At 41.3% G+C, this 25,417-nt stretch overlaps 1 protein-coding gene across 1 annotated transcript; it reads right to left on the bottom strand.

The window, feature by feature from the left end:
- Positions 1-300: 300 nt before the first annotated feature.
- On the bottom strand, positions 301-24,921 carry Hykk (hydroxylysine kinase). The gene is made up of 5 exons (XM_076925277.1): positions 24,751-24,921; positions 21,945-22,295; positions 21,308-21,447; positions 11,444-11,627; positions 301-4,011 (listed from the first exon to the last, which is right to left on the bottom strand). Exons 2-5 carry the CDS (start codon positions 22,288-22,290, stop codon positions 3,557-3,559), a joined length of 1,125 nt encoding a protein of 374 aa, XP_076781392.1. The 5' UTR covers positions 22,291-22,295; positions 24,751-24,921; the 3' UTR covers positions 301-3,556.
- Between the last annotated feature and the right edge of the window lie 496 nt (positions 24,922-25,417).

Raw genomic sequence — 25,417 nt, 5'->3', positions numbered from 1 at the left:
TTTAATATGGTAGTCATTTCAGCCCACTGGGCAGGGCCTTTGTCTTCTGTGTAGGGTGCAAAGTGATTGGATCTGGTTTCTTAAAGTAGGAAGCTTAGAAATTATTGGCTTGTACACTGGACCTGGCCTGTACCCAGGACCTGGTTTGCCTGCAAACTCCAAGCCAGCCAGGCCTACATAGTGAGACAGTTTCAAAAATGAGAGAGAGAGAGAGAGAGAGAGAGAGAGAGAGAGAGAGAGAGAGAGAGAGAGAGAGAGAGAGAGAGAGAGAGAGAGAGAGAGAGAGACCAAAAAGTAAAATATCCATACAATGCAGTTTATATTTAATATCAAACAGAAATTAGCAATATTTACATTAGTAATTTAGTGGAGAATTCCTGATAGCCAGAACAATCAAGAGAAACCTGCAGGGTTCCATTGTATAACAAGATATACACTGGTTTGGAGTAAGACCCAAGTTTCTGCTCATTTTCCTGGTTCCTCATTGTCCGATTGGCCAAGTTAAATTAAAACCTTAAATATGAGTATCCTAAGTGTTTCACATGTGAATAATCTCATTTTCTGACTGTGTGTGTGTGTGTGTGTGTGTGTGTGTGTAAAAACAGGAAAGTAGAGGCAGAATATGGGATTTTGTAGTGATTAGGAACAGGGGTAACAGCCCAAAGACCTAATGTAAGATCTAAACCTGAGCTCTCTTCTAAATCAATTAAGTCAGCTTTTAAAGGCTCTATTTCTTTATCTAAAAATGAAGACTAATCATCGGAATGTCGTTATAATTCTATTCTAGATTAATGAGGTACTGAATGTAATAATGATCACTAATGTTGGTTTATAGTATATCCTACTGAAAAACCAACGAAGCAGGGCAGACACGACCACTCCAGATGTGTTAACCTGAACGTCTGACTTGTGAAAGCAGCAGTGCTCGCTGGTCGAGGATGAGAAGGGCAAGCACTATGTCACACCAATATTTTGAGCTTGGATAAGCTGGGATATGATCCATTATTTACTAACTATTTATTATGTCTCTAATTTGTGCCAGAGTCTATGCTAAGAGGCTGCCATAGCCTCTTACAAAACCCTCACAGTTGACTCTCTGGGATAAGTACAAACATTATCTTGCTTTTAAAAAGAAAAAGAAAATGGAGACATGGAGAAGTGAAAAATAAACTGTATAAGTAAATTCAGAGAAATACCTAGTTTGGGAGGTTTAGACAGGAAAACACCAGACAAGAGTTATAGTATCAAGGCCTACTACTCACATAGACTGATGACTACTAACAAGATGTTTAAATGACTAGGGGTCTAGACCTGAGTCATCCTTAGAAAGCATGTGGTTAAACAAAAGAATGCAGTGAGTAGCCTGCACAGGCCTATAGTCCCAGCTACTGGGTTGCATGGGGGCAGGATTATCATGTGAGACCAGGATAGTCATGTGACAGCTTGATTCCCATATGGACAACACAGTGGAATTCACTCCCAATACAGAAAAGGAAAAAAAAAAAAAAAAGTCACCCTACAAGAATAAGTAAATAGACACTTAGACTAGATAGACATAAAAAGAAGCCAGTAAAGGAAATACTGAGATAAAACTTAAGCCAAATATGCAATGAGCTGCATTTTTACAGATTCCTATAAAAAGGCAATCATTAGTTTCAGAGAACGAAGAACATGTGGGGCCAGGCAGAATGGTGTATGACTATGGTCCTTGCACTGGGAGGCTAAACAGAAGGATTATGGGAGTCAAGGAGTTTAAGGCCAGCCTGAACAGCTTAGTGAGCCCCTAACTACTGAGGAGGCTTGCTGGTATCATGAATAATGGCCTTGCCTGTACATCCTTTTTGCTTCTATGCACTTGTCTCTGGAATTCTAGTTGCAGCTATTCTCCCAAACGAGTTTATCTCATGACCCCCGCTTGTGTTTTCCCTGAGGGCTTTACCACATCTTCCCTCTTGCATGCACTCATTTTGTAAATGTATCAGAGATATTTCTGTGGGACAGGCACTATCACAGGGGAAGAAGAGACATACAGACCTAAGTTCTTCATGGCTGTGCCGTGGCAATTTACAGGATAGATGAACATACAACCATATGAAGGTAAGAGGGAAATGCCGCAAAAGAGACAAAATGCCTCACTTCTAGAGAGATGAGGCTAAGAAAGAGTTCACAGTTAGTGATGTGTAAGCTAGGTATTTAAGTTTCTCATGGTCTGTGCCATGGCAACGTAGAAGATAGATGACTGTACAACAATATGCAGGTAAGATGGTGAAATGGCAAAAAAAGAAAGAAAGAAAGAAAGAAAGAAAGAAAGAAAGAAAGAAAGAAAGAAGAAAGGAAGGAAGGAAGGAAGAAAAGAAAGAAAGAAGAAAGAAAGAAAGAAAGAAAGAAAGAAAGAAAGAAAGAAAGAAAGAGGGAAAGAGATAGGAGAGATTAATGAAGAATTGGTATTTAAAATATGTGGATTATTTAAAATATGTGACAATGTGTGCAGTGGTGGACACCTCTAATCCCAGCATTTGACAGGCAGAGGCAACTGGATTTCTGTGAATTTGAGAGTTCCAGGATGGCCAAGAAACCCTGTCTCAAAAAACCAAAACCAAAACCAATTCAATATAGCTACCCATGTATATTCTTTTCAAAGTTTAAAAGTCATTGATTTAAGGTCTGGAGTAGATCTTTGGAGATTGATGACAAATCATGTAGCATCATGTGTGTCTCTTGTAAAAGGCAAGCAGGACCTGCACAGAGACAAGCTTCCTTGGGTGATACTTGTGTGGATTTCTTTGTTTCTGTAGTGCTGAGGTTGAGCCCGGGTCTTGCACACTAGGCAAGGGTTCATCATGTAGTACTTTCTTATGTGTAAAAGACAGTCTAAGACTGCTGAAAAAACTAGATCTTCCTTAACCAATTCATATTTAGAATGGATCTGTTTTACTGTTTCAATTTTAACTGCACAACTTTCCTTCATAAGTTTGATCTAGGCCCAACTGAGTTTTAATTAACACAAACTTTTCTACTGTCACAGGTAGTGGCTTGTGTTCTCATGCTAATTATGTTACCAAAATATACCTGTTTGCAATGTCTCACAGGACTAAAGGAAGCCTATCCCCAGTTGGGTTTTAACTGGGCAATAAAATTACCAGCAGCCAATGACTTGGCAGAGAGACAGGTAGAACTTTTAGGATTCCTGAGAAGGGACAGAGAGGGAAGAGAGGATTCCTCCATAAGGACGGTATAGGAGACACACCACACTGGGAAGATGCAGGAGGGAGAGACTGACTACATGTAGGTGCAGGGGGGAGCAAGGTTCAGGGCAGCAAAGATAAAATATAGATTCTTAGTAAGTAATAACTCAGGAATATTGGAGGAGAGTGTGTGTTATCCAAATAGAGTTAGGGAGTGGCCGAGCCTGACCTGCTTAGGGCATGTTAAAAATAAGGCTGTGCATGTGTGTCTTCCATCGAGGAATCCAGAACATTGGGGTGGGTAGTGATGAGTGCATGTGCACCCGCCGGAAGTTTTGAGCGGTTTAATTTTTTTCTTTTTTCCGCATCAGTCACATGGAGATCCCAGATTCATAGGACTTGGCAGTTTCAAACCAGATCTCTTCTACAGCCTTCTGGCCCATGTCAAACATCTGCTGTAAATGCTTCCATCCGGTTTTCGCTGTAATCATGAGGTACTCTTTGTTCTCTGGGTACAGCTGGCAGGAGTATGCAGCCATGACAAGAGACTGGCAAAAACGACTGCACACAAGTAAAAACAAAGCACCCCTCTCTACAGGGGTCAGGGGGATCACACTTTCAAACCCTGCGAGGATGTGACCTCCTACTTGTATAGGGTTTGTGCTTTCGATCATCATGTACATGATGGTGATTGCCGCTTCAAACACATAGTAGCCATAGCTCATGTCACCAAAGTCTAAAATCCCAGAGACTTGATACACAGCATCTCCAGAGGCTGACTTGCTGACTAAAATGTTATGGTCATTAAGATCACCATGATTAATACCTGAAATCAGAAAAATCATGTAAAAAGTTATTTAAAATGCTAACTCATTCTCTTTCTACCTTTCTTTTTAAAGCACAGCCATCTAAATAATTTGATGAACAAGCAGAGATAAAAAAAAAAAAAACAACTCTATTTTTGGAAAATAAACCCATTTTCCCTGGGAAAGACACAGAGTTTTGGCCCCTCTGATCTTGCTTTTCACCAGTACTGAGATTAAGGTGGAGTCTGGAGTACTTGCAAATTCCCAAATGGAGAACTGCTCAAAGCCAGAGATATTTTAAGGGAACACAATTGTATTCATATCATTATAGGAAACAGAGACTTGCCTGGGCCATATGCACCTCTAATTATATCCAGATGTTAAAAAGTTCTGATGAGCCTGGTATGATGATGCACACCTTTAATCCCAGACCCAGGAGACAGAGGTAAACAGATCTCTGTGAGTTCAAGACCAGTCTGGTCTACACAAAGAGTTCCAGACCAGCCAGGGATGGGGGGGGGGGGGGGAGGTGGGATGGGATAGGTGAACAGAGTGACAGAGACAAAGAGAGAGACCTTGTCTCAAAAACCAGAACCTGAGAGAGTTTAGAAAATGTTATGGCCTTGCCATTCAAGAGCAGGTTCCATGGCCTTGCCCCGTTGGTCAGAGTATAGTGGAGTTATGTCCTGTAGTTAGCTGCGTGTGGTACAAGCTAAGACCCAGGCACACACAGTAGAACCATGCATCAGACTGTAATATGTTGGGAGAAAAAAATCCAAACTTGTCTTTATCATAGGCAATTTGAAAAACACTGATTTAAGCTACTGTCTAGAATTAAGACACTATACATTTGTTCCCAAGCAACAAACCACTGAAAGTCACCTTATAATCACTAGGCAAAACAGAATGTGTCTTTTTAAACTATAAACTTTTTCTTGAGACAAGATCTGACTCTGTAGCCAAACTGCCCTGCATCTCAGACAATCTTCCCTTCAGCCACAGTTTCCCATGTGTGGGGATTAGAGGTGTGAGTCACCATGCTCAACTTAACTTCAGTATAGTTAGGTTTGTCTAAGTTATGCTAAGTTAAAATGTGTCACAGTGCAGGGCGGTGGTGGCGCACGCCTTTAATCCCAGCACTTGGGAGGCAGAGGCAGGCGGATTTCTGAGTTCGAGGCCAGCCTGGTCTACAAAGTGAGTTCCAGGACAGCCAAGGCTACACAGAGAAACCCTGTCTCAAAAAAAAAAAACAAAAAAACAAAAAACAAAAAAAATCACAGTGACTAAGTCTAATGAACATTACTGTAAGCCATACCTTTAAAATTATACATTTTAAAATAGGAATATAGCATAGAATTAATTCAAAATATATATAGCAAAATTAGACAGAAATACAAGGAAAAAACAGAAAACCCATATCATAGTAGAAGATTAAAATATATTTTACTCAATGGTTATTAGAACAAACAGACAAAAGTGACCAGTAAAAGATATGGAAAATTTCAACAACATGGTTGACAAACTTGACTTAATGGACACATACCACAAAATTATAGATATATTTTCACTTTAATCACACGTAGATATTTTTTACCAAAGATGTAACATAATTAAACTAATTAATTAATATTAAAAATAAAGACTTAAGTATTATGAAATAATTATGAAGTCATATTATGTTTGTTTGTATGTATATATGTATTTATACCAGAACTGATCAAACTCATAGCCACTAAACACAAGTGGCCATTTCAATTCATTAGGGTTTGGGGCTGGAGAAATGGCTCAGGAATTAAGAGCACTAGCTGCTCTCAGCAGACCTAAGTTCAATTCCCAGAACACACATGGTAACTCACAACTGTCTGTAACTCTGGTTTCAGGGGATCCAGCACCCTCATACAGACATATATGCAGATAAAACACCAATGCACATGAAATAAAAACAAAGAAAACTTTTTTAAAATGATTAAATCACATGGAAAGGCCCCGTTGCTCTGTTGCTCAAGTCCTATTTCAAGTACTGACGAGCCACATGACAGCTCTTCCACTGAACAATACAGATACACCACAGCTACTTCAGGGAATCCTACTGGACATCAGTGACATAATAGACAATGTTTTCATTTTGAGAGTTTATTTGACACAGGGTAGTTTTATGTAGTCCCTGCTGTCCTAGAACTCCCTATGTAGACCAAGACAGCCTCAAATTCATTTTGTTACTGTGGAAATGAACTGTTCCTCATCTGGAAATGCAATCTGCACAGCCCTGTAGATATGTGAGAGCATGGAGTTGGACAAATGGCTAGATGTGTCTTCTGTGAATCATATCCCAATAAAGGTGTAAAAAAGAATAATAGGATGCTTTATGTTCAATTACAAAAGGCTAACAACATATTGTTTGATAGATAATAAATATCCCAAAATACAATACATTTTTGCTTTGCTTCTTGAAACATGCTCTTGCCATGCATCCCAGGCTGGCCTAAAATTAAGTGTCTTCCTGCCTCTGCTTTCCAAGTGCTGGGATTATATTTTACCTCCACTATCCATTGGAATAGGTTTTTATAAAGTCTCAAGACAAACAGCATCTTTTCCCAAACAAACTTTAAACTGGAATATCAGGAAAAAAAAAAAAAAAAAAAAAAGGACTAGGCATGGTGGCATAATCCTTCCATCCCAGCACTGTGGAGGCAGAGGCAGATGACTTCTCCATGAGCTTGAGGCCAGCCTGATTTACATAGTGAATTCCACGTCATCTAAGGTTACAAAGTGAGACTTTTTTTATACACACACACACACACACACACACACACAAATAAAAAAAATTTAAATAAAGGAGTACTGACTCCTCTTCCATAGGTCCTGAGTTCAATTCCCAGCAACCGCATGGTGGCTCACAACCATCTATAATGATAACTGATGCCCTCTTCTGGTGTGTCTGAAGACAGCAACAGTGTACTCACATAAAATAAATACATCTTTAAAAAAAAAAAGTAATGAATGTCTTGGGAGCGCAGCATGAAGGTCTGTGTGCCTACAGATCTTCAGAGAAACCAGAATAAGAATGCAGGATTGACTTTCCAATGAGAAAAAATGTAAAACCTGTTGTTTCATTCAGAGAACTGGGAACTAGAAGTGATTAATTGCCTGGTGATCTGCGTTATCTGCTGGACTAGGCCATAGCAAGGTATTACAACCAGGCTGGAATAGCTACTAATCTAAATGACCCTTACAGCCAGGGTCCCCCAAACTCCCACAACCAGGATCAGAAGTGGCTAACAGCCCAGATGCCCTCTACACTATCTGTATGACCAAGACCAGGCAGGACACTTCCTTAGTCCCTTAAGCTAGCACAGGCAGCCTATCTCCAGAACTCTTCTTCTTGGAAGAAATGACATGTACTCTGAGTTTTGATGTAATTATGCTTCCTTGTGCACTGGGGATGGTACTACACCAGGAAACTCTTCCTCCTTCCCCACAAAAAACCTATACTATGTTTAAATATACTAACAATAAACTGCCTGGCATCAGATTCTCTAGAAGGATTGATCCAGATTGACAAAATCAGTCTGAACTGAGTTTTCATTCTTTACTCTTTGTGGTTTGTTTCCCTGCCTGACACTTGTAGAGACCACCTCATGGATGCAATGAAGTATCATTCTGAAATATCAGCAACAAACAAGAAAAATGGAACATGAAATAAAATATTGGTTATTTTTCTTTACAAAAATCAGACATGCTGTTAAGAATAAAAGGATATAGTAGCATAGGTCTGAGATATAGTTGAGTGGTAGAGTACTTGACCAGCATGTGCAGAGTGCTGTAACTGACCTACAGCACTGGCTATATGTGTATATATATATATGGTCAGTGTGATGGCTCAGAGGGTAAAGTTGCTTAGTGCCATGCCTGACAAGCTGAGTTCAATCCGTGGACCCACAAAGTAGAAGACAAGAACAAACCCCTTCAGGTTATCCTTTGATCTCCACATATGTGCTATAGCATGTGCATCTCAAAATAAATCATACAGTTTAAAAATGTTTAATGTGTAATGTTACCTCTTTAAAGACATTTATAAAACTCAATGTCTATATGTTTGTCTATCTACATTCTAGGAATAAAGATCTCTAATGGGTTTATGCAAATGAAGACATTGGCTTTGTTCATGAATTAGACTAGTTTCATAAATATAATATACTGTAATAACCATTTTCTTCAAATTTATCCATATCTAATTGAAATCCAAAGCATCAATAGACCTTTTTAAACTTATGACTTGGTGATTCTAAAATGAAAAAATACAAAGAAAAAAAGTAGTTAAGATTCTTCTTTGTCACCAGGCAGTAGTGGCACACGTCTTTGATCCCAGCACTTGGGAGGCAGAAGCAGGTGGATTTCTGAGTTCGAGGCCAGCCTGGTCTACAGGGTGAGTTCCAAGACAGCCAGGACTACACAGAGAAACCCTGTCTCCGAAAAAAACAACCAACCAAACAAAATTCGTGTTTGTCTGGTTGATGGTGGTGGTGAATGCCTTTAATCCAACCACTCAGGAGGCAGAGGCAGGCAGATCTCTGTGAGTTCTACGACAGCCTGGTCTACAGGGCAAGTTCGAGGACAGCAAGGGCTTTTATTTTGCTTTGTTTGGTGTTGTTTTGTTTTGTATTTGACACAAGGTTTCTCTATGTAGCCCTGGCTGTCCTGGAACTAACTCTGTAGACCAGGCTGTTCTCTACTCAGATCTGCCCACCTCTGACATCATACTCAACAGTTAAAACTCTTACATAAAAGAACAAGAAGGTGAGAAGATCTATTCTATTCTACTCAAAAACTAAAACTGAAGAAATGAAGATTGTGTAGTAATCTTTAGGTCACTCACAATTCTCCTACTTAGGAATAGGCTGGTTTATACTATTTATTTTTTAAAGAGGTGTGTGGCCATGTGACATTTTGGTTACATAAATTATTGTTATTTCAAAATAGAAGCTTCAAAACTAGTGCACACAAAGGTACCTGCATATCCATGTTTGTCACTGAACTATTCACAATAGTTAGAAAATGGGACCAACCTAGATGTCTATTAACAGATAAATTGATAAAGAAAATGTGGTGCACATTCATAATGAAAATCATAATGAGTATTTGTTCATAAAATGTAATCATGATATTTGTTAGGAAATTGATTCACTGGAGATCATTGTGTTAAAGTGAAATAAATCAGACGCCGGAAGATAAATATTGCATGTTTTCTCATATGTGGTCATAAGGAAGAGAGTTTCTGGAAGGTGAATTATTTGGAGAGATGAAGGGGATAAGACTAGAGCAAGGACATACATTAGATTGATACATTGTTGTATGGGTGTGGAGACAGACAACAAAATCAGATAAAATAATAAAATAATCAAAATCACATTTAATTAATATTGCAAAACAGAGAAGAGGAAAAGATATCTGTAATTCACGATGTGGAGGAAAATGACTAGCTATAAAACAAATTCATGTTGTATATAGAGCCAAATGGATTATAGGTATAATGTAAAAAGCAAAAAAATGTAAAATGTAGGATGATAAAATATGTTCCTAACCATACATTGGAGAAGAACTCCTATACTTACAGTCCACCAAGACTAAAATATTTGAAACCATTAAAATTGACCACAGAATGGGAGAAACACTTGTACACATATAACTATTATACAAAGAACTCATCTGGAGTATGTTTAGAACTTTCATCAATCAGTCAATGAGAAAAAAAACAGGCAAAGACTTGAATAGGCACTTCACAAGAACATGCATTGGTGCGCGCACACACACACACACACACACACACACATACACACACACACACACACACACACACACACACTCACACAGAGCTTTCAGTGGTAGGACTAGGACACCAACCCAACCACAAAACTACCTACAATCTGTTTTGCCTGGATGGTGTTGCTGGGGCAGTGGAGGCACAGAGCTTGTGGGAGTGGCCAAGAAATGACTGGTGCAATTTGATGCCCATGTCTCAAAGAGCTCATGCCCTACATTGCCTGGATGACCTGGAACCAGAATCAGGACAGCCCAGAGACCAAGGATAGACAAATACAGCTGGCTAACAACAAAACGAAGGAATCTCTAATGATGTTCTGCTGCATTTATAAATTGGTGCCTCGTCCAATTATGATCAGAGAAGCAGCCTTTAGCCTCTGAGGTGTGTGTGTGTGTGTAAATAGAGAAATGTATTTTAAAATTACAATAAGAAACTATTATATAGAAATAAGATTGGAAAAATGTAAGCATCCACCTAAGACAATGGTGAGGTCATGTCTGGGTCCATGATCCTGCACCAGTGGTGTCCTATTACCAAAGACTAGTCAGGCATCCCCACTGCCTAGGGCCATGTTGGTGCCCGAGGGCTGTGCAGAGATGCCCCCACCCTTCACCTGGGCATCATGGGAGAGCTGACTTGTCCCTCATCATCAACAGTACTCTGGGGAGCAGCCACCACCATGCCCTGCTCCTCTCCGAGGAAGCATAGTAGAGCTAGCCCTCGTTTTGATAGTTGTAGGCAAGTTGGCCCTGAGGTCATGAGAGTGGGAGAGGTGGTCCTTTGAGAGTAGTAGAGCTGGCCCTGCCCCTCCCTGGCTGCAGCCCTTGGGAGAGTGTAGCCTTGTACCCTGTCTAAGTAGCACACTAGAGCTGACCCTGGTGGTGGGGGCTCAGGCAAGCTTCCTTCAAGGGTGTGAGTATGGGAGAGGTAGCTGGCCCTGTAACTTGTCTGCCATGAAGTGGCATGGGCAAGAAAATGATGCTTCCTACCGGAAGCAGGTGGGAGAGCAGGCCCTGCCCCTCACTGACTGTAGCACTCAGGATAGTAGGCCCTGCACCTTACCTGGGCAGCACAGTAAAGTTTGCCCTGATTGCAGGGGTGGGTGGTATATGAGCCAGCCCCAAGAATGTGAGGATAGGAGAACTAGCTCTGCCCCTTTCCAGCTGTGGCATTGGGTGAGCTAGCTAGGGCAGTGCTGGAGAACTTGCCCTGGTAATGTGGGTGTGGGAGAGTTGGCAGGCTGACCAGCTCAGCTACAACCTATGCCTTGATCCAGTACTTTGAGTTGGTCCACCCCAACATCTACCCCGTTGATGGACTACTGGAGCATGTGAAAGGGGCCGGTCCTACAACGCCAAAGCAGCAGGTTCTCCATGACACAGGGCAACAACAGGATATCCTGGAGGAATCCCAGTGAGAGTCCAGTACTTACTGATGGTGTAGAGGAAGAAAACAGCAATGACTCATTGCAATGAACATTTGCAATCAAAGAAATGTGGACAAAGGATAGGCTGTGGGACACATCTTATAATATCAGAAATCTAAGCTGTACCTCCACGTTTTCCTGACACTGCAAAATTCACAATTTAAAGGTTGAGAAAAATACATACTTTGATTGGGGAAATACTCACATTCTCGAAAATGACTTAATTTGGTCATTACTTCTTCCTTGAACAGCTGAATTACCTGTTCAATAATCTCCCGGTTTCGACCTTGGCTCAGGGCACCTATGTATTTCTCTAGAAGAGGAACATTTTTCAGATTCCAGATGAAGTTCTCCCGATGAAGAAGACTTAACTTTGGATGATGGAACTCCTAAATGAAAAGCAAAAAACAGGATGGAATGTAGCTTAGGCAGTGCTTGCTTAGCATGGACAATGCCCTGCACTTAATCCCTGTTATAAAACTAGGCATGGCAGCATATTCCTATAATCCCAGCATTTGAGAGGTGGATATGGGTAGATCAGAAGTTCAAAGTCATCCTTGGCTACACAGTGAGTCTGAGCCTACCTAAAATTATATATATATATATATATATATTGTGTGTGTGTGTGTGTGTGTGTGTGTGTGTGTGTGTGTGTGAGCGCCTCTTGACTGTTGATCTATCTCCACAGTCTCTGTCTGCTGTCACACTCTTCCCTCAGCAGGTGCCTATAGGAGGCAGATGGCACTCTCTTATGGTAACTGATCTGTCTCATTTATGGTAACCCACAAAACAAGCGAGACACCATGGAAAAGTCTCAATACCCAGGCCTTGGAAGACCAATATTTCTCTTTTTAAAAAATCCATAAAATAGTAAGTCCTTTTTTATTTGAGTAAGACATAGTTTTGAGAGCATAGTCTTATTTCACTTGATTGGTGTGAAAACAAGTATTTTTTCTTGTTTTAAGTTTTTTGAGACAGGGGCCTACGTAACCCACTCTTGCCTTGAATTTTGTATGTATGTAAGGGTGACTTTGAACTCTGATCGTCTTGCCCACATCTCCCAAATGTGCTATAATTAGAAGCATATGTTACTGTGTCAGGCTCATACAGGGACTGTTAACTAGTGCTGACTAAAGGAATTGGAAGCTACTCTCAAGAGCATGGTGGCTCATACCTGTAATCTCAGCATTCAGGAGGCTGAGAAAAAAGGATCACTGTGAGTTCAAGGCCAGCTCTGGTAGATAGAAGAGAGTTCCAGGCCAGCTTGGGCTACAGTGAGGGAGAGTCTGTCTCAAAAATAAAAACTGGGTCAGCAAGATGGCTAAGTGGGCCGAAATGTTTGCTCATAGATTCAATAACTTGAGTTTTGATTCCTGGATCCCACAAGGTGGGAGAGAATTATCATTTGGCCTCTACACTTCTATATTTGCACTGTGACATACAACATAACACATACACACACACATGGGGGGGGGAGGAAACAGAGACGGAGAGAGAATAAACATATTTTTCCTCGGTACATCTGGTCTAAGGCTGGCCCCTTGCCTCTTCTTACTTGGTCCCACCACTCTGGCCTCCCTGAAGTCCAGGGAGCCTTAAGGCCTTGTCATGAGCCATTTTTCTCTCCCAGGATGCCCTTTTCCACAGTGATGTTAGACTTTCATTTCTACTCAGCAAAAACACCTCTGAACAGACTTCCTAACCATGCCTTATAAATTCTCAACCATCTCTCCAACATCTCACATCCCTCTCTGAGGAAAGGTTTTTATAGGAGGTATTCATCCCCCTGAGATGGCTCTTCCTCTCACTGAGCTAAAATCTTCCTCTGCACTGGTGTCCATGCCATGGGTCCAACTGTGACTTCTAGGGACATCTATAACAGGGTATGCATTTCTTCTCTGGGAATCCACAGGCCTCGAAGCTGCTTTGAAGACAGCATACCTATGCCCTCAGCCTCTTATCTTCTGCAGATGAAATCTCTCTAGTTTCTTCAACTCGTCCTCAGAAGACACTATGTTCAGTCTCTTCCCCTTCTGGTGTGTTAAATGCCACAGCAGATCACCAAAGAAGAGAGTAAGCACTGACCCACTTGAGCCATGGCTCTGGGGATGGACTGCAATTCAGAGAAGAGATAATGGTAGAGGGAACTTTCTTATTGCATGCTGTTCAATGTTACTCAAGGTTTCATACACACACACACACACACACACACACACACACGACTTTTATTTTTATTTGACGTGTATGGGGTGGGAGAGTGTAAGGTGCATATTTATGTACGCACATGTGTTTATGGATATGCATGTATGTGTGCACTTGTATGTAGAGACCATAGATCAACTTAATGTATCATTCCTCAGGACCCATCCACTTTGTTTTTTGAGGCAAAGTTTGTTATTGATCTGGACTGAGCCAATTGGGCTAAGCGAAAACTCCAAAAATCTTCCTGCCTCTCCCTCCACAGACCCAGGATTCTAAGCCTATCTCTTTGCCTGGTATTTTTATGTGAGTTCTGGGGAGATAACTCAAGTTTTTATGCTTCTGTATCAAATGTGAAGTGCCACTGAACACTGAGTTCCAGCCTCAACTCTTATTAATCTTAATTGTCTCTGTACATATACGTGTGTGTGTGTGTGTGTGTGTGTGTGTGTGTGTGTGTGTGTGTGCGAGGGGATGTGTGTATGAGTGTGTGCATGTCTTCCATGGATAAGTGCATGTGAAGGCGGGTGCCCACAGAGGCCACAAGCAGTTGTGAACCACCAATATAAGTAATGAAAACTGAAGTTGGGTCCCCTAGAAAAACAGTATATCCCCCTTAGGACTTAAGACCTTAGAAAACATTGAGCCATCTCTCCAGGTTTTTTTTTTTTTTTTTTTTTTTTTTTAAATAAAATATAACAAAGCCAGGCGTGTTACAGTATGCTTTTAATCCCAGCATTTGGGAGGCAGAAACAGGAGGATTTTCGTGTGTTCAAGGACAGCCTGGTCTACATAGTAAGTTCAAGGACAGCTAGAGTGTGACCTTGTCTCAAAAAAAAAAAAAAAAGAAAAGAAAACCTGCTTAAATGTAACACTCTTGTTGGGTTTCCAGTTACTGTCTATTCAGACAAGGTTTATGGTTAGCAGCTACAGTGCTGGCACCACTATCCCCCACATCCACACAATGCCATCTCAGTGGCATCAGTGGAAAGAACACTGGACTGAGTCATACAAAGCTCCAACTCCCACAAACAGGCCATGGAACATCCCAGATCTTGGTTTCTCTAGCAGGAACACAAAGACATCCACCATTCATGGACTGACTAAGAGGACATACAGCAGTCACCCATGTTAATGCGCCATCAAAGCTCTGCTTCTAGTTTGTTTGTTCTGTGGTGCTTGGGAGTGAACCCAGGGCCTTCCACATGTGAAGCAAGTACCCTATCTCTGAGTTATGTCCTCAGTCCAAGAGTGTGTTTGAATATTCAAAAATATGAATTTTGCACCTTATCACCCTGATTTTTCTGGCCTTTTATTTCCTTTTGGCTCCTTACAAATAATTGGAATTGCTGGCCGTTTAACCAGGGATCTTTGTTAATTCCTGTTAGCCTATCTCCCCATCACTGTCCTCGTTCTCTCTCTCCAGATCGGCCATTCCTAAGCACTTTGCTTCCTCTAATACAGAGCTCAGACCACAGTCATATTCAGTATTGTCTATGCTTTCTTTTCACAGATACTTGGAACTCCTGTGCTCAATCCGTCAATCAAGCTTCAACCAGATTCCAGTAGTATTTGGTCCTATCACTTAAGGATGTTTTAGTTGTGGTTCCTATGATGTCAGGACTTCTGTCTACTCTGAAAGACTTCTGTAGGCCTGGAAGCTTCTGGAATTTTCAGTGGTCAACTATATCCTCAGCAGTTCGATCACAGCACAAGGGCAGAACTGAAACAGCACTTTCAAAGTATCATAGACACTGCAACCCAGAGAACAAGTGAAAGCAAAAAATAACCTTCTACTAGTATAAAAGCAGACAAAAAGAATTAGTAGAACAGTGCAGAGAATCCATAAAGAATCCTTAAAAACACAGTACCAAATAGTCGTCAATAAGGGCTCCATAAAGACACCATGGGAAAAGATAAAGTTCTTTAATACAGTTCTGGGAAAACTGGATTTCAACATGAAACACAATGATATTTGACATGTTTTCTATACCAGATACAAAAATCAACCCCCAAATAGACAAAAGACCCAAAGGCCATGATTGGAAATCAAAACCCCTTGACAATTGCATTGTCAGTGATTTCTTGCTTATCACACCCAATGTAAAAATAAACAGATGAGATTATTCAAACTAAAAGCTTCTGCACAGAAAATAACAACACTGGGTCTGGGGAAATGGTTCAGTGAGGCACAGGTCTGGACATAGGAGACAACTGGAAGGTTTCAGGCTTAGTGAGAGACCTGACTCAAAGGATATCATGGAAGGCTAGTGAGATGGCTTACCAGAAAAGACTTTGGTCAAGCCTGATGACTTGAGTTTAATGCCCAGAAGCAGTATAGTAGGAGAGAACTGACTCCTGTAAGTTGTTCTTGCCTCAGATTTCCACACATGCACTGTGAAATACATGAACACACACATACACACACAATCAATCAATCAATCAAAATATAAAATAATAACAAAAAAGATGGAGAGCAATCAAGGAAGACACTGGTGTCAACCTCTGGCCTTGACACGCATATGCACACACGTAAGTGCACACCCACACAACATGTGCATACATGAACACATTCATACACAAAATCAACAATATAAATCTCAATTGATAGTTTGGGAAGATGTGGAGAAAGTGCTAGTATGCAAGATTTATAAAGAACTAGTGAACTCAATAGCAAGAAAAACAATAAAGCTCAGTTTAAAAATGAACAAAAGACTGAAACTGAGACTTTTCCAAAGATAACACAAAAATGTCCAATGGGTACACAGAACCATAGTCACCATAATCAACCACCAGGGAAATCAAAACTGGAAGCACCATGTGCTATCACTCTCACCTGTGAAGACAGATGCTGTCAGAAATGAGTAAAGTAATGTTGGAAGGGCATGGAGAGAGAGGACCTGTGTATACTGTTGGCAAGAATGTACAGCCACGATAGAAAACAGCATGAAAAGATATTAAGAATAAATTATAACCAGAACTACTATGTGACCCTTAAGTTCAGCACATACCTAAGGGAAAGGAAAATTCGACCGTGTAAAAATATCTGTACTATCATGTAATCATTGTAAATTAGTCACAATAGCCAGGTTAAAAGAAGGAGGGTGTGTATCAGCCAAAGGTTACACTGTAGAAAATATTTAGTAAAAGGCAAATTATTTACAGCCTCTGAAGAGAAATGACAGTAGCAAAGTAGTAAATGTTTAAAACTAACAAGTGGAATGATCTATCAGCATGAATACCAAAACCGCTCAGCATTCTTGGTAAGTGGGTACACAAGAGGGAGAGCGGAATTCAAGGGTTAACTGAGTGTCACAGGAAGAGTGATAGAGGCAACAGCACCCTCCACTGCAGGAGCCATTTTACTGTATATGCATCTGTGTCTTATAACATGTTGTACACCTTAAATATATCACAATACATTTATTTTTTAATGGTAAAGGAGAAAGATGTAAGGGGCACTTATTTAAAAAGCATATTTGGAAGATATTTTAAGGATATCATAGAGACAATCTAGATATAAGACAGAAGACTGTAATCACTATAAAGGTTTTTCTGACTAAAATTAGCATATGAAAAATCTCCTAAAAATACACTTAAGCCAGGTCTGATGGCCTATCCATGTAATCTCAGCACTCAGGAGGCAGAGGCAGGAGGACTGCCATAAGTTTAAGGACAACCCAGTCTACACAGAGAGTTTTAGGTGAGTCAGAGCTATAGAGCAAGACCTTGTCACAGGGGCTAGAGAGATGACTCAGTGGTTAAGAGCACTTGATGTTCCTGTAGAAGACTGAGATTCCCACCATCCCCACCCATTCACAACTGTCTTGTTAGGGTTTTACTGCTGTGAGCAGACACCATGACCAAGGCAACTCTTATAAAACCAACATTTAGTTGGGACTGCCTTACAGGTTCAGAGATTCAGTCCAGTATCATCAAGGCAGGAGCATGACAGCATCTAGGCAGGCATGGTGCAGACGGAGCTGGGAGTTCCATGTCTTCATCTGAAGGCTGTTAGCAGAATACTGGCTTCCAGGCAGCTAGGATGAGGGTCTTAAAGCCCATGCCCATAGTGACACACCTACTCCAACAGGGCCACACCTACTCCAACAGGGTTACACCTTCTAATAGTGCCACTCCTTGGGCCAAGCATATACAAACCATCACAACAGCCCTCCCTAACTCTAGTTCCAGGGAATCTAGCACCCTCTTTTGGCCTCCTTGGGCACCTGGCATAGGCAGTACACTTTCATAGGTGTAGGCAAAACACTCACATACATAAATAAATCTTTCCCAGAAAGATCCTGTCACAAACAACTAAAAATAAAAGACTCAAATTAAAAGTATATTGATATTGTAAATGGATAGTGTGTGTGTGTGTGTGTGTGTGTGTGTGCGTGTGTGTGCGTGTGCATGTGTGCATGTGTATACTTGGAGGTCAGAGATCAACACTGGGGCTCTTCCTCAGTTACTCTTCATTTTATTTTACTTTTTATTTATGTATTTATATTTGTATGAGTGAGCACACATGTGTATGGATGTATACGTTGTGCACACATATACACACATAAAGAATTTATGTGTCTGTACGTATGTGGGCCATGGCATGAGTATGGTGGTCAGAGGAGAACTTGTGGGAGTCAATTCTTTTCTTCCACCATGTGGGTCTCAGGCTTGGTGGCTAGAGTCTTCACTGTTTAGCCATTTTGCCAGACCATTTTATTTTTTGAGACAAGGTCACTCACTGACCCTGAAGCTTGCCAATTTGGCTAGACTGGCTGGCCAGAGAGCCCCAGGGAGACTCCTGCCTCTGCCTCTCCAAAGCTGGGAGATACTCTGCCATTCTTTTATGTGAGTATTAGAATCCAAATTCACATCTTTGTGTTTGTGCTAAAAATATCTTTGCAGAGCCACAAAAGGACATTTTAATGAATACCTGCAGATGAATTTGAAAGTGTTCTAACTGAAATCTTTAACATGTTCACCACCCACAGCTATATGCAATACGATTTTTTGAATAGGGGAACAGAGTGCAGTAGAAAAAGTTTATAAACATTTGTTGAACATCATTTCCAAAGGATGGGATTACTTGTAACTTCTGATTTTTCTTTGTATTTTTATTAGTTCTTTTCTTAAATAATGAGTCACTAAAGGGTTTTTGTTTGACCAGAAAAAAAATAGGTTATACTATTTGGTGATAGCAGGGAATTAATACTGTTTAGATGGTTACATGGCCTTGATGTTCTGGCCAAAAGGAGTAACCATCTTGGTTTGCTGAGTTATAAATGTTAAAATGCTGTAGATGACTTAAGTCACTGACACTAAGTAATGAAGACAGACAAGTAAAATGAGTTTGTTCCCACTCACTACCTTGACAGAGGATTCAGTGAAGACTCAGGAAAAGCCCAGTGAGTTCAATGAGGTAAAGAGATAGAGATGAGAGTCCAGAAGATCAAGGCGGTTACAGTTTGTAGAAGACTCCCAAAGACCAGAGCTGCAGAGAGAACACCAAAGAGAACACCAGAGAGAAGTTGATGCATTGGTATATGCCCCAAGTGTTAAGCCTGAGGAGAGGACCATCAGAGAGGGCTGAAAGGGTTTCAATTGGGCACATATGCAAGGCTGGGAACAGTGTCTGTGGCTACAGACCACCCTGGAAAACATTAGTTTATAGGATATTGGGCAGAGAACTCAGAAGAGTTTTGCATTACATAATCCTTAAAATAAACCTAGCCTGGGCCCCACTTAGAAGAGGTTAAAAGCAAGACCCAAAAGAGTGAAATGGCTTCCAATCAACTGAACTGCCATGTACTCAAAGTACTAGCAAGCACAAGAAACATGTAGGAGCTAGACATGGTCACATGTACCCCAGTGTGGGAACAAAGTAAAGTGGCCTAAATATGTCAACTAAATGGCAAAGACTCTCAGTTTCTTTGATTTTTTGAGTTAGGATGGTAGAACACAGCTATATCTGGGTTTGGATTTTCATCAACACCCCCTCCCCAAAGTGCTGGGACTACAGATATATACCACCATGACTGGTAAGCATTGTCAGAGTGTATAACAAACAAACAAACAAACAAACAAACAGAATCAAGACCCTAAAAATTCTTCCCATAAGAAACATTTCAGGGGGTGTTGGCAAGATGGCTCAGTGATTAAAAGCACTGATTGTTCTTCCAGAGGTCCCGAGTTCAATTCCCAGCACCTCCATGGTGGCTCACAACCATCTGTAATGAGACCTGATGCCCTCTTCTAGTGTGTGTGAAGATATCAATAGTGTGCTCATATACATAAAACAAACAAATACATCTTTACAAAAAAGAAGGAGAGAGAAAGAGAGAGACAGAGACACAGAGAGACAGAAACAGAGAGAGGGAGAGAGAGACAGGGAAAGAGAGAGATTCAGGCATAACGACTGCCATATAAAGCAGCATTTTGTTTTCATTGTTTTCTAGGAGACTACAAATATGTTTGAGATTGAAAGAACTAACTTCATCTCATTCACCTCTTACTTAATTCTTATTTAATGCTCCCTACTTCAGAATGAGACTCTATCACATCTATCACATCTAGGTTAGAACTGCACTTTGCTCAATCCTTCCCTGATTACCAACTTAATACTAAAACAATTACCAAATATAGTTGCATTGTCTTCTAAATCTCTTGAAACTTTAAAAACGTGTCTGTTTGTTTACTATGAGACAGAGCCTAGCCATATAGTCCTGACCCATAACTCACTATGTAGACCAGACTGGCTTTGAATTTATGATGATCTCTTGCTGCTGCCTCCCAAGTGCTGGGAGCTTAAACCTTTCCCTGACTCAAGCCCTTAATTCGTTTTTACTAATTATTGATTATCTGACTACTGAACTAGCTCCCTAGATGTTTCACACCTTTCTGGAACCCAGAGTGCTATAATTAGTAGGTTTTGCATATTAAGAAAATCCTCCCTCAAGGACCATTACTGCCTATAAGATACAGTTCAGACTGTTTACTTTTAAGGGATGGGAAGGCATGGTCTTACAATGTGGCCTAGGCTGGCACACACTGATGAGACTCATGTATCAGCCTCCCAAGTAGTAGAGACAAATCAACTCCTTACTTTCATAGAATGTCTGTCTTATAATCTGACTACACCTTAAATTTTCAATTTTATCTCCTGTCTGTCTCATTTATAGTTCTTATACATTGCAGCCACAATGAATTATTCAGAGGTTCCAGAATATGGCCATTCATCATATTTCATGTGCTCTTTCCTTTGCCTGGGATGTCCTCCCTCCTCTTCCTTCTGACCCATGCAGTCCTAACTTTAGAATCAGCTTGGCATTACTTTTTAAAAATTAAGTCTCCCAGTGTGTCCAGTGTACAGTGCGAGATATCAAGGATAAAAGATGAATAAATGCTTTGGGGAGGCAGTGCAGTTGGTAGCATCTTACCTAGCATGTACAAAGCCCAATCCCCAGTACCATATAAACTAGATGAGGTATTATAGGCACATGCCTATAATTTCAGTACTCAGGAGGTAGAGGCAGGAGAACCAGAAGTTCAAAGTAATCGTTGGCTACACAGTGAGTTTGAAGCTACCCCACAGTATATGAGACTCTGTGTATAAGACAGTGAATAAACAAAGCATACTGTTCTTAAGAATCTCATTGCTGCCAGGCATGGTAATGCATGCCTTTAATCCAAGCACTTTCAAGGCAGAGGCAGGAGCATCTCTGAGAATCTGACATTAGTCTGGTGTACATAGTGAGTTCTAGGCCAGCTAGGGCTACCTAGTGAGAGACTGTCTCAAAAACAAACAAAAACAAAAAGATAAGAAACAAACAAAAATACCTTACAAACAAAACAAGACCCCAAATCTTACCTCCAGGGCTTTATCCAGTTGGGCAGCCAGCCTTCCTATTTCATATAATTGCTGGTGGCTGATGGCAACCTCAGCTATTGGTCTTCCTGGGAGGTAAGTGAGCATTCTTACCAAGTAGCTTTTGATTTTAGATCCGATATCTAGATTGAAGGAAGGACACATGCTGTCATTCACTCTGGAAAAAACAATGAGATCTTGCAGCCTTAGATTCAAGTGTTGTCCCTGAGGTCACATACATAGTAATGACAAACCAGCATTTTAAATGCTTGATTGCTAGTTTCATGTTCTTTCTATTTCTACTACAACACAGAAGCCAGTCTAATAACTAAAAATCCATTCTTGAGGCTGGAGAAGTGACTTTGCTGAGTGCTTGCCTAGCATGTGCAAAGGCCTGGGTTCGATTCCTAGCAACACATATAGTCTTTTTGTATTAAATAAGACTAGAGGATGTCTTCCTGGTGTTCACAGGTCCCTTAGTTATTATTTATCAGGACATTTATAAACATAAAATTTTATTACAGTAGCTCTCAAATTGTTTCCAAACTATATCCCCACTTGGAGTTATGAACTTTTTTTGACATTGCACTTCTACTTGTAGCCAAAATGTAGTAATATGAATATATAGGAAATCTCTTACCAATGGATATGAGAGAGATGGTGTTGTCCCCTTTGGTTCGGCACACAGAGGCTGTTGGAAATCCAGCTGCTCTCAAAAACATGATGACATGGTTCTGCATTTCAATCAGGTCTGGAGTTCGACTAGACTCCGTATTGCTTATTTTGAGGACATAATCAACTGGGTCATCTGTAGTCTCTTTGCTTCTTGAAATGTGAACATGAAAGTTTTGGTCGTCATAGCTAGGGAGTGGTTGGATCTTAGAAACTTTGAACCCAAATACTGATTCTACTAGTGCAGAGGCTTGTGCCTCAGTAAAAGTGGGCTTGGTAAAAGCCTGTGACTGCTGGCCATCTCCACTTGACATTATGTCTAGGGAAAAAATAAGAGCCAGACATAATACAATGACAGTTATTTGAATGATATTCTCAAGACAGACCACTATTTTTCTATATTGAGCCTATGCTTCTTGATATATTTATTTATTTATTTATTTATTTATTTATTTATTTATTTATTTTGGATTTTCAAGACAGGGCTTCTCTGTGTAGTCCTGGCTGTCCTGGAACTCACTCTGTAGACCAGGCTGGCCTCGAACTCAGAAATCCGCCTGCCTCTGCCTCCCAAGTGCTGGGATTAAAGGCGTGTGCCACCACCGCCCGGCTGACTTTTATTTATAAAGTTTAAACAATCAGTGAATGAGATAAAGCAGCAGATGGCCTGGAGCTGGAGAGGAAGGTGGGTCCACAGGTAAGAGCACTTGCTGCTCTTGCAGAAGGCCTGAATTTGGTTCCCAGCTTTCACACTGCATGGCTTATGTCACCTGTAACTCCAGTTCCAGGGGGCTCTGACAGTCTTTTCTGGACTCCACAGACATCTGTAGTTACACCATACTCACACAGAGACAATTAAGAATTAAAATAATCTTTAAAAGAAAACAAAGTTGATGTTCTGTCAGGGGATAATGGTCCATGCCATTATAATCCCAGCACTCTGAACGGAGAGGCTGGAAAACTATTTCAGGTTCCAGGACAGCTTAGTCTACCTAGTAAGTTCTAGGCTGTCCATGCAATATAGAGAGACCTTGTCTCAAATAAAACAAACAAAACAGAAGCAGATATGTTGATAGATAAATAAAAATCCTGTGACATAAATTATTTTTAAATTTCTCTCCCAACTTGAAGGTACAGTTCTATGGACAAACACAGGTCAGAGAAACATTTTGTTATTATTCAACCCAACCTTCTTGTAACTGTCAACTTCACAGAGAAATGTAGGTCCAAAGACATTAAGAGATGTGTCCAAAACTAATATTCAGTTCCACTGAGACCTCAGCTCTGCAGGCCAGGAAGATGGCTCACTGCAGATGGTGACCAATGTCTAAGCATAGGGACTGGAGTTTGGATCTACAGCAACCATGGGAATGCCACGCTTAGTAGCACATGCCTATGATTCCACGTTGTATTCTTTTATGTTTGTTTTTGTTTTTTGAGTCAAAGTTCTGTGTAGCATGGGCTGGATTTAACTGCATTAGATAGCCTTGGATTTCTGATCCTCCTGCTCTACTTCCCAAATGTTGAGATTACAGGCATGTACCACCACACTTGGCTTATTTGGTGCTGGGGATCAAACTCGGCCTCATGCATGCTAGACAAGCACCCTACCAAGTGACTCATGTGTCCAGTCAAGCTGGTGTTCTTGACAAACACTTCTCATGTTTACCTTCTGACCATAGTATTTGCTTTCAGAAGCAAATGAAGCCCTTCAGGTAGGTGTTCACACTAAACATAGTATCACAAAGACTAAAGAGGGCTTCCAAAGAGTCTTTGCACCTGAAATTTCTGGAAACTAATATATCCTGTTACACTGCTTTTGGCCTCAAGACTTTACAAGGAATTTTAAACACTTCTGAATATATATAAAATAAGGCTGGTGCTCAGAATGTAATATGAACTGAAGCCTTAACTCTGAGATAAAATCCTCTCAGCTCGGAAAGAATTTAAGGGCATTGAAACAACACTGAACTTGAAAGGGATTTGACAGGGAGCTGGGTGTGGTGGCTCACATCTGCTATCCCTCCAGAGACAGAGCAGTAAGGTTGCTGCAAGTCGAAGGCCAGTCCAGACTACCTATTGAGTTCCAAGTTAGCCCTGGCTACTGTGAGAGACTGTCTCAAAAAGAAAAAGTTCTTAAATTTGAAGACTGTTCAAGGCAACTGGCGAAGGCCAATCTTCAGAAAACATTCCCATGTCCTTCAAGAGGGCTTGTTAAGTATCTCTTTTGCAGAGTCCTGTTTGCTAAAGCAGGGCAAAGTCCTGTTGGCAGGTCTGGTCACAAGACAACCTGGTACCAAACAGTTGGTGAACTGTGAAAAGTTGCCCCAGCATCAGCTGGGTAACCAACCTCTGTAACTCTGGCCACACTGCCTCTAAAAGAGTTCAATGAAGAGTTTTGAGCTTATATTTGCTTTTTGACTGTATATAGGAAGAACTCCACATCCTGAAAGAAAAGGCACACATTGAAACCTGCTACTGAAAGTAAATACACATGAAGAAAAACCCTTAAAAAAAAAAAAAAAAAGAGTCATCCATTTTGGTCAAATGTGCCCCGTGTGTGGAGAGGATGGGGAGTGAATCTAAATCTTATAGAGATGTTAGTCTTCTTGTCAACAATATTTAGATCCAGAAAAGAACCTCAAACAGTAAGGGCTTCTAACCAGGAGTTTTGCACGAGAGGGGAATGGAGAGGGAGTGGACCTTACACTCTGCACTTTGTACAAAGTACACAAGGAAATAATAATAATACAGAAACCAGTCTTTCCTCTCACCTTCTCCTAAAGAGTTACAAAGTCTCGTGACTTCTGCCTTAGCACTTCCACGTCTGTCTCCAGTGACTCTTCTGCTGTGAGCTTCCAAGGTTGTGATATTTCCCGCACTTATTTCGTGAGTCAATGGTTGCTTCCCCTCACACTTCACAGGCTGCAGGAACTCTACTCTTCCAAGGGCGATTGGAAGTAAGACTCACTTCCAGTGGGTCTTGCTGTGGAGCGAAAGACACGGATGGGAGGGAGGTGGCCCACAGCCGGTCCCCGGCCTTGTGTCAGGTCCGGGGGAGCCTTAGGATGGCTTCCACCCCGCAAGCATGCAGGCCCGCGGAGGGTGGGACCCTCAAAACTGCGCACTGAGATCTCAGCAGGGCTGAGGCTGGACAGTGACCTGCCCTGTCAGCTCGCAGCGAGTTTGAGGAGCGCAAGGGTCGCAGGAGCCCGCCACCTCCTCCAAGGGACGTCCCCTCAGAGAGACGCCCTCTCGCTTCAGCCTCCCCCACCTCCTCTCACGCACCGCGAACAGACGAACAGGCGTCCTGAGGCCGACCACTATCTCTCCTCAGCCAGCCAGCGATTGCGGTGCAGGAGGTGGGGCGGGACCCGCCGCTGCGAGCCCCGCCTTGCCTAGTGGCTCCGCCCACATCCCGCCGCCCAGTCAGCACACGCG

Source organism: Arvicanthis niloticus, chromosome 26, assembly GCF_011762505.2.
Source record: "Arvicanthis niloticus isolate mArvNil1 chromosome 26, mArvNil1.pat.X, whole genome shotgun sequence".
In the NCBI taxonomy this organism is placed as follows: Eukaryota; Metazoa; Chordata; class Mammalia; order Rodentia; family Muridae; genus Arvicanthis; species Arvicanthis niloticus.
Note: the sequence above shows the minus strand (reverse complement) of the source record. Positions and strands in the feature narration are given on the sequence as shown.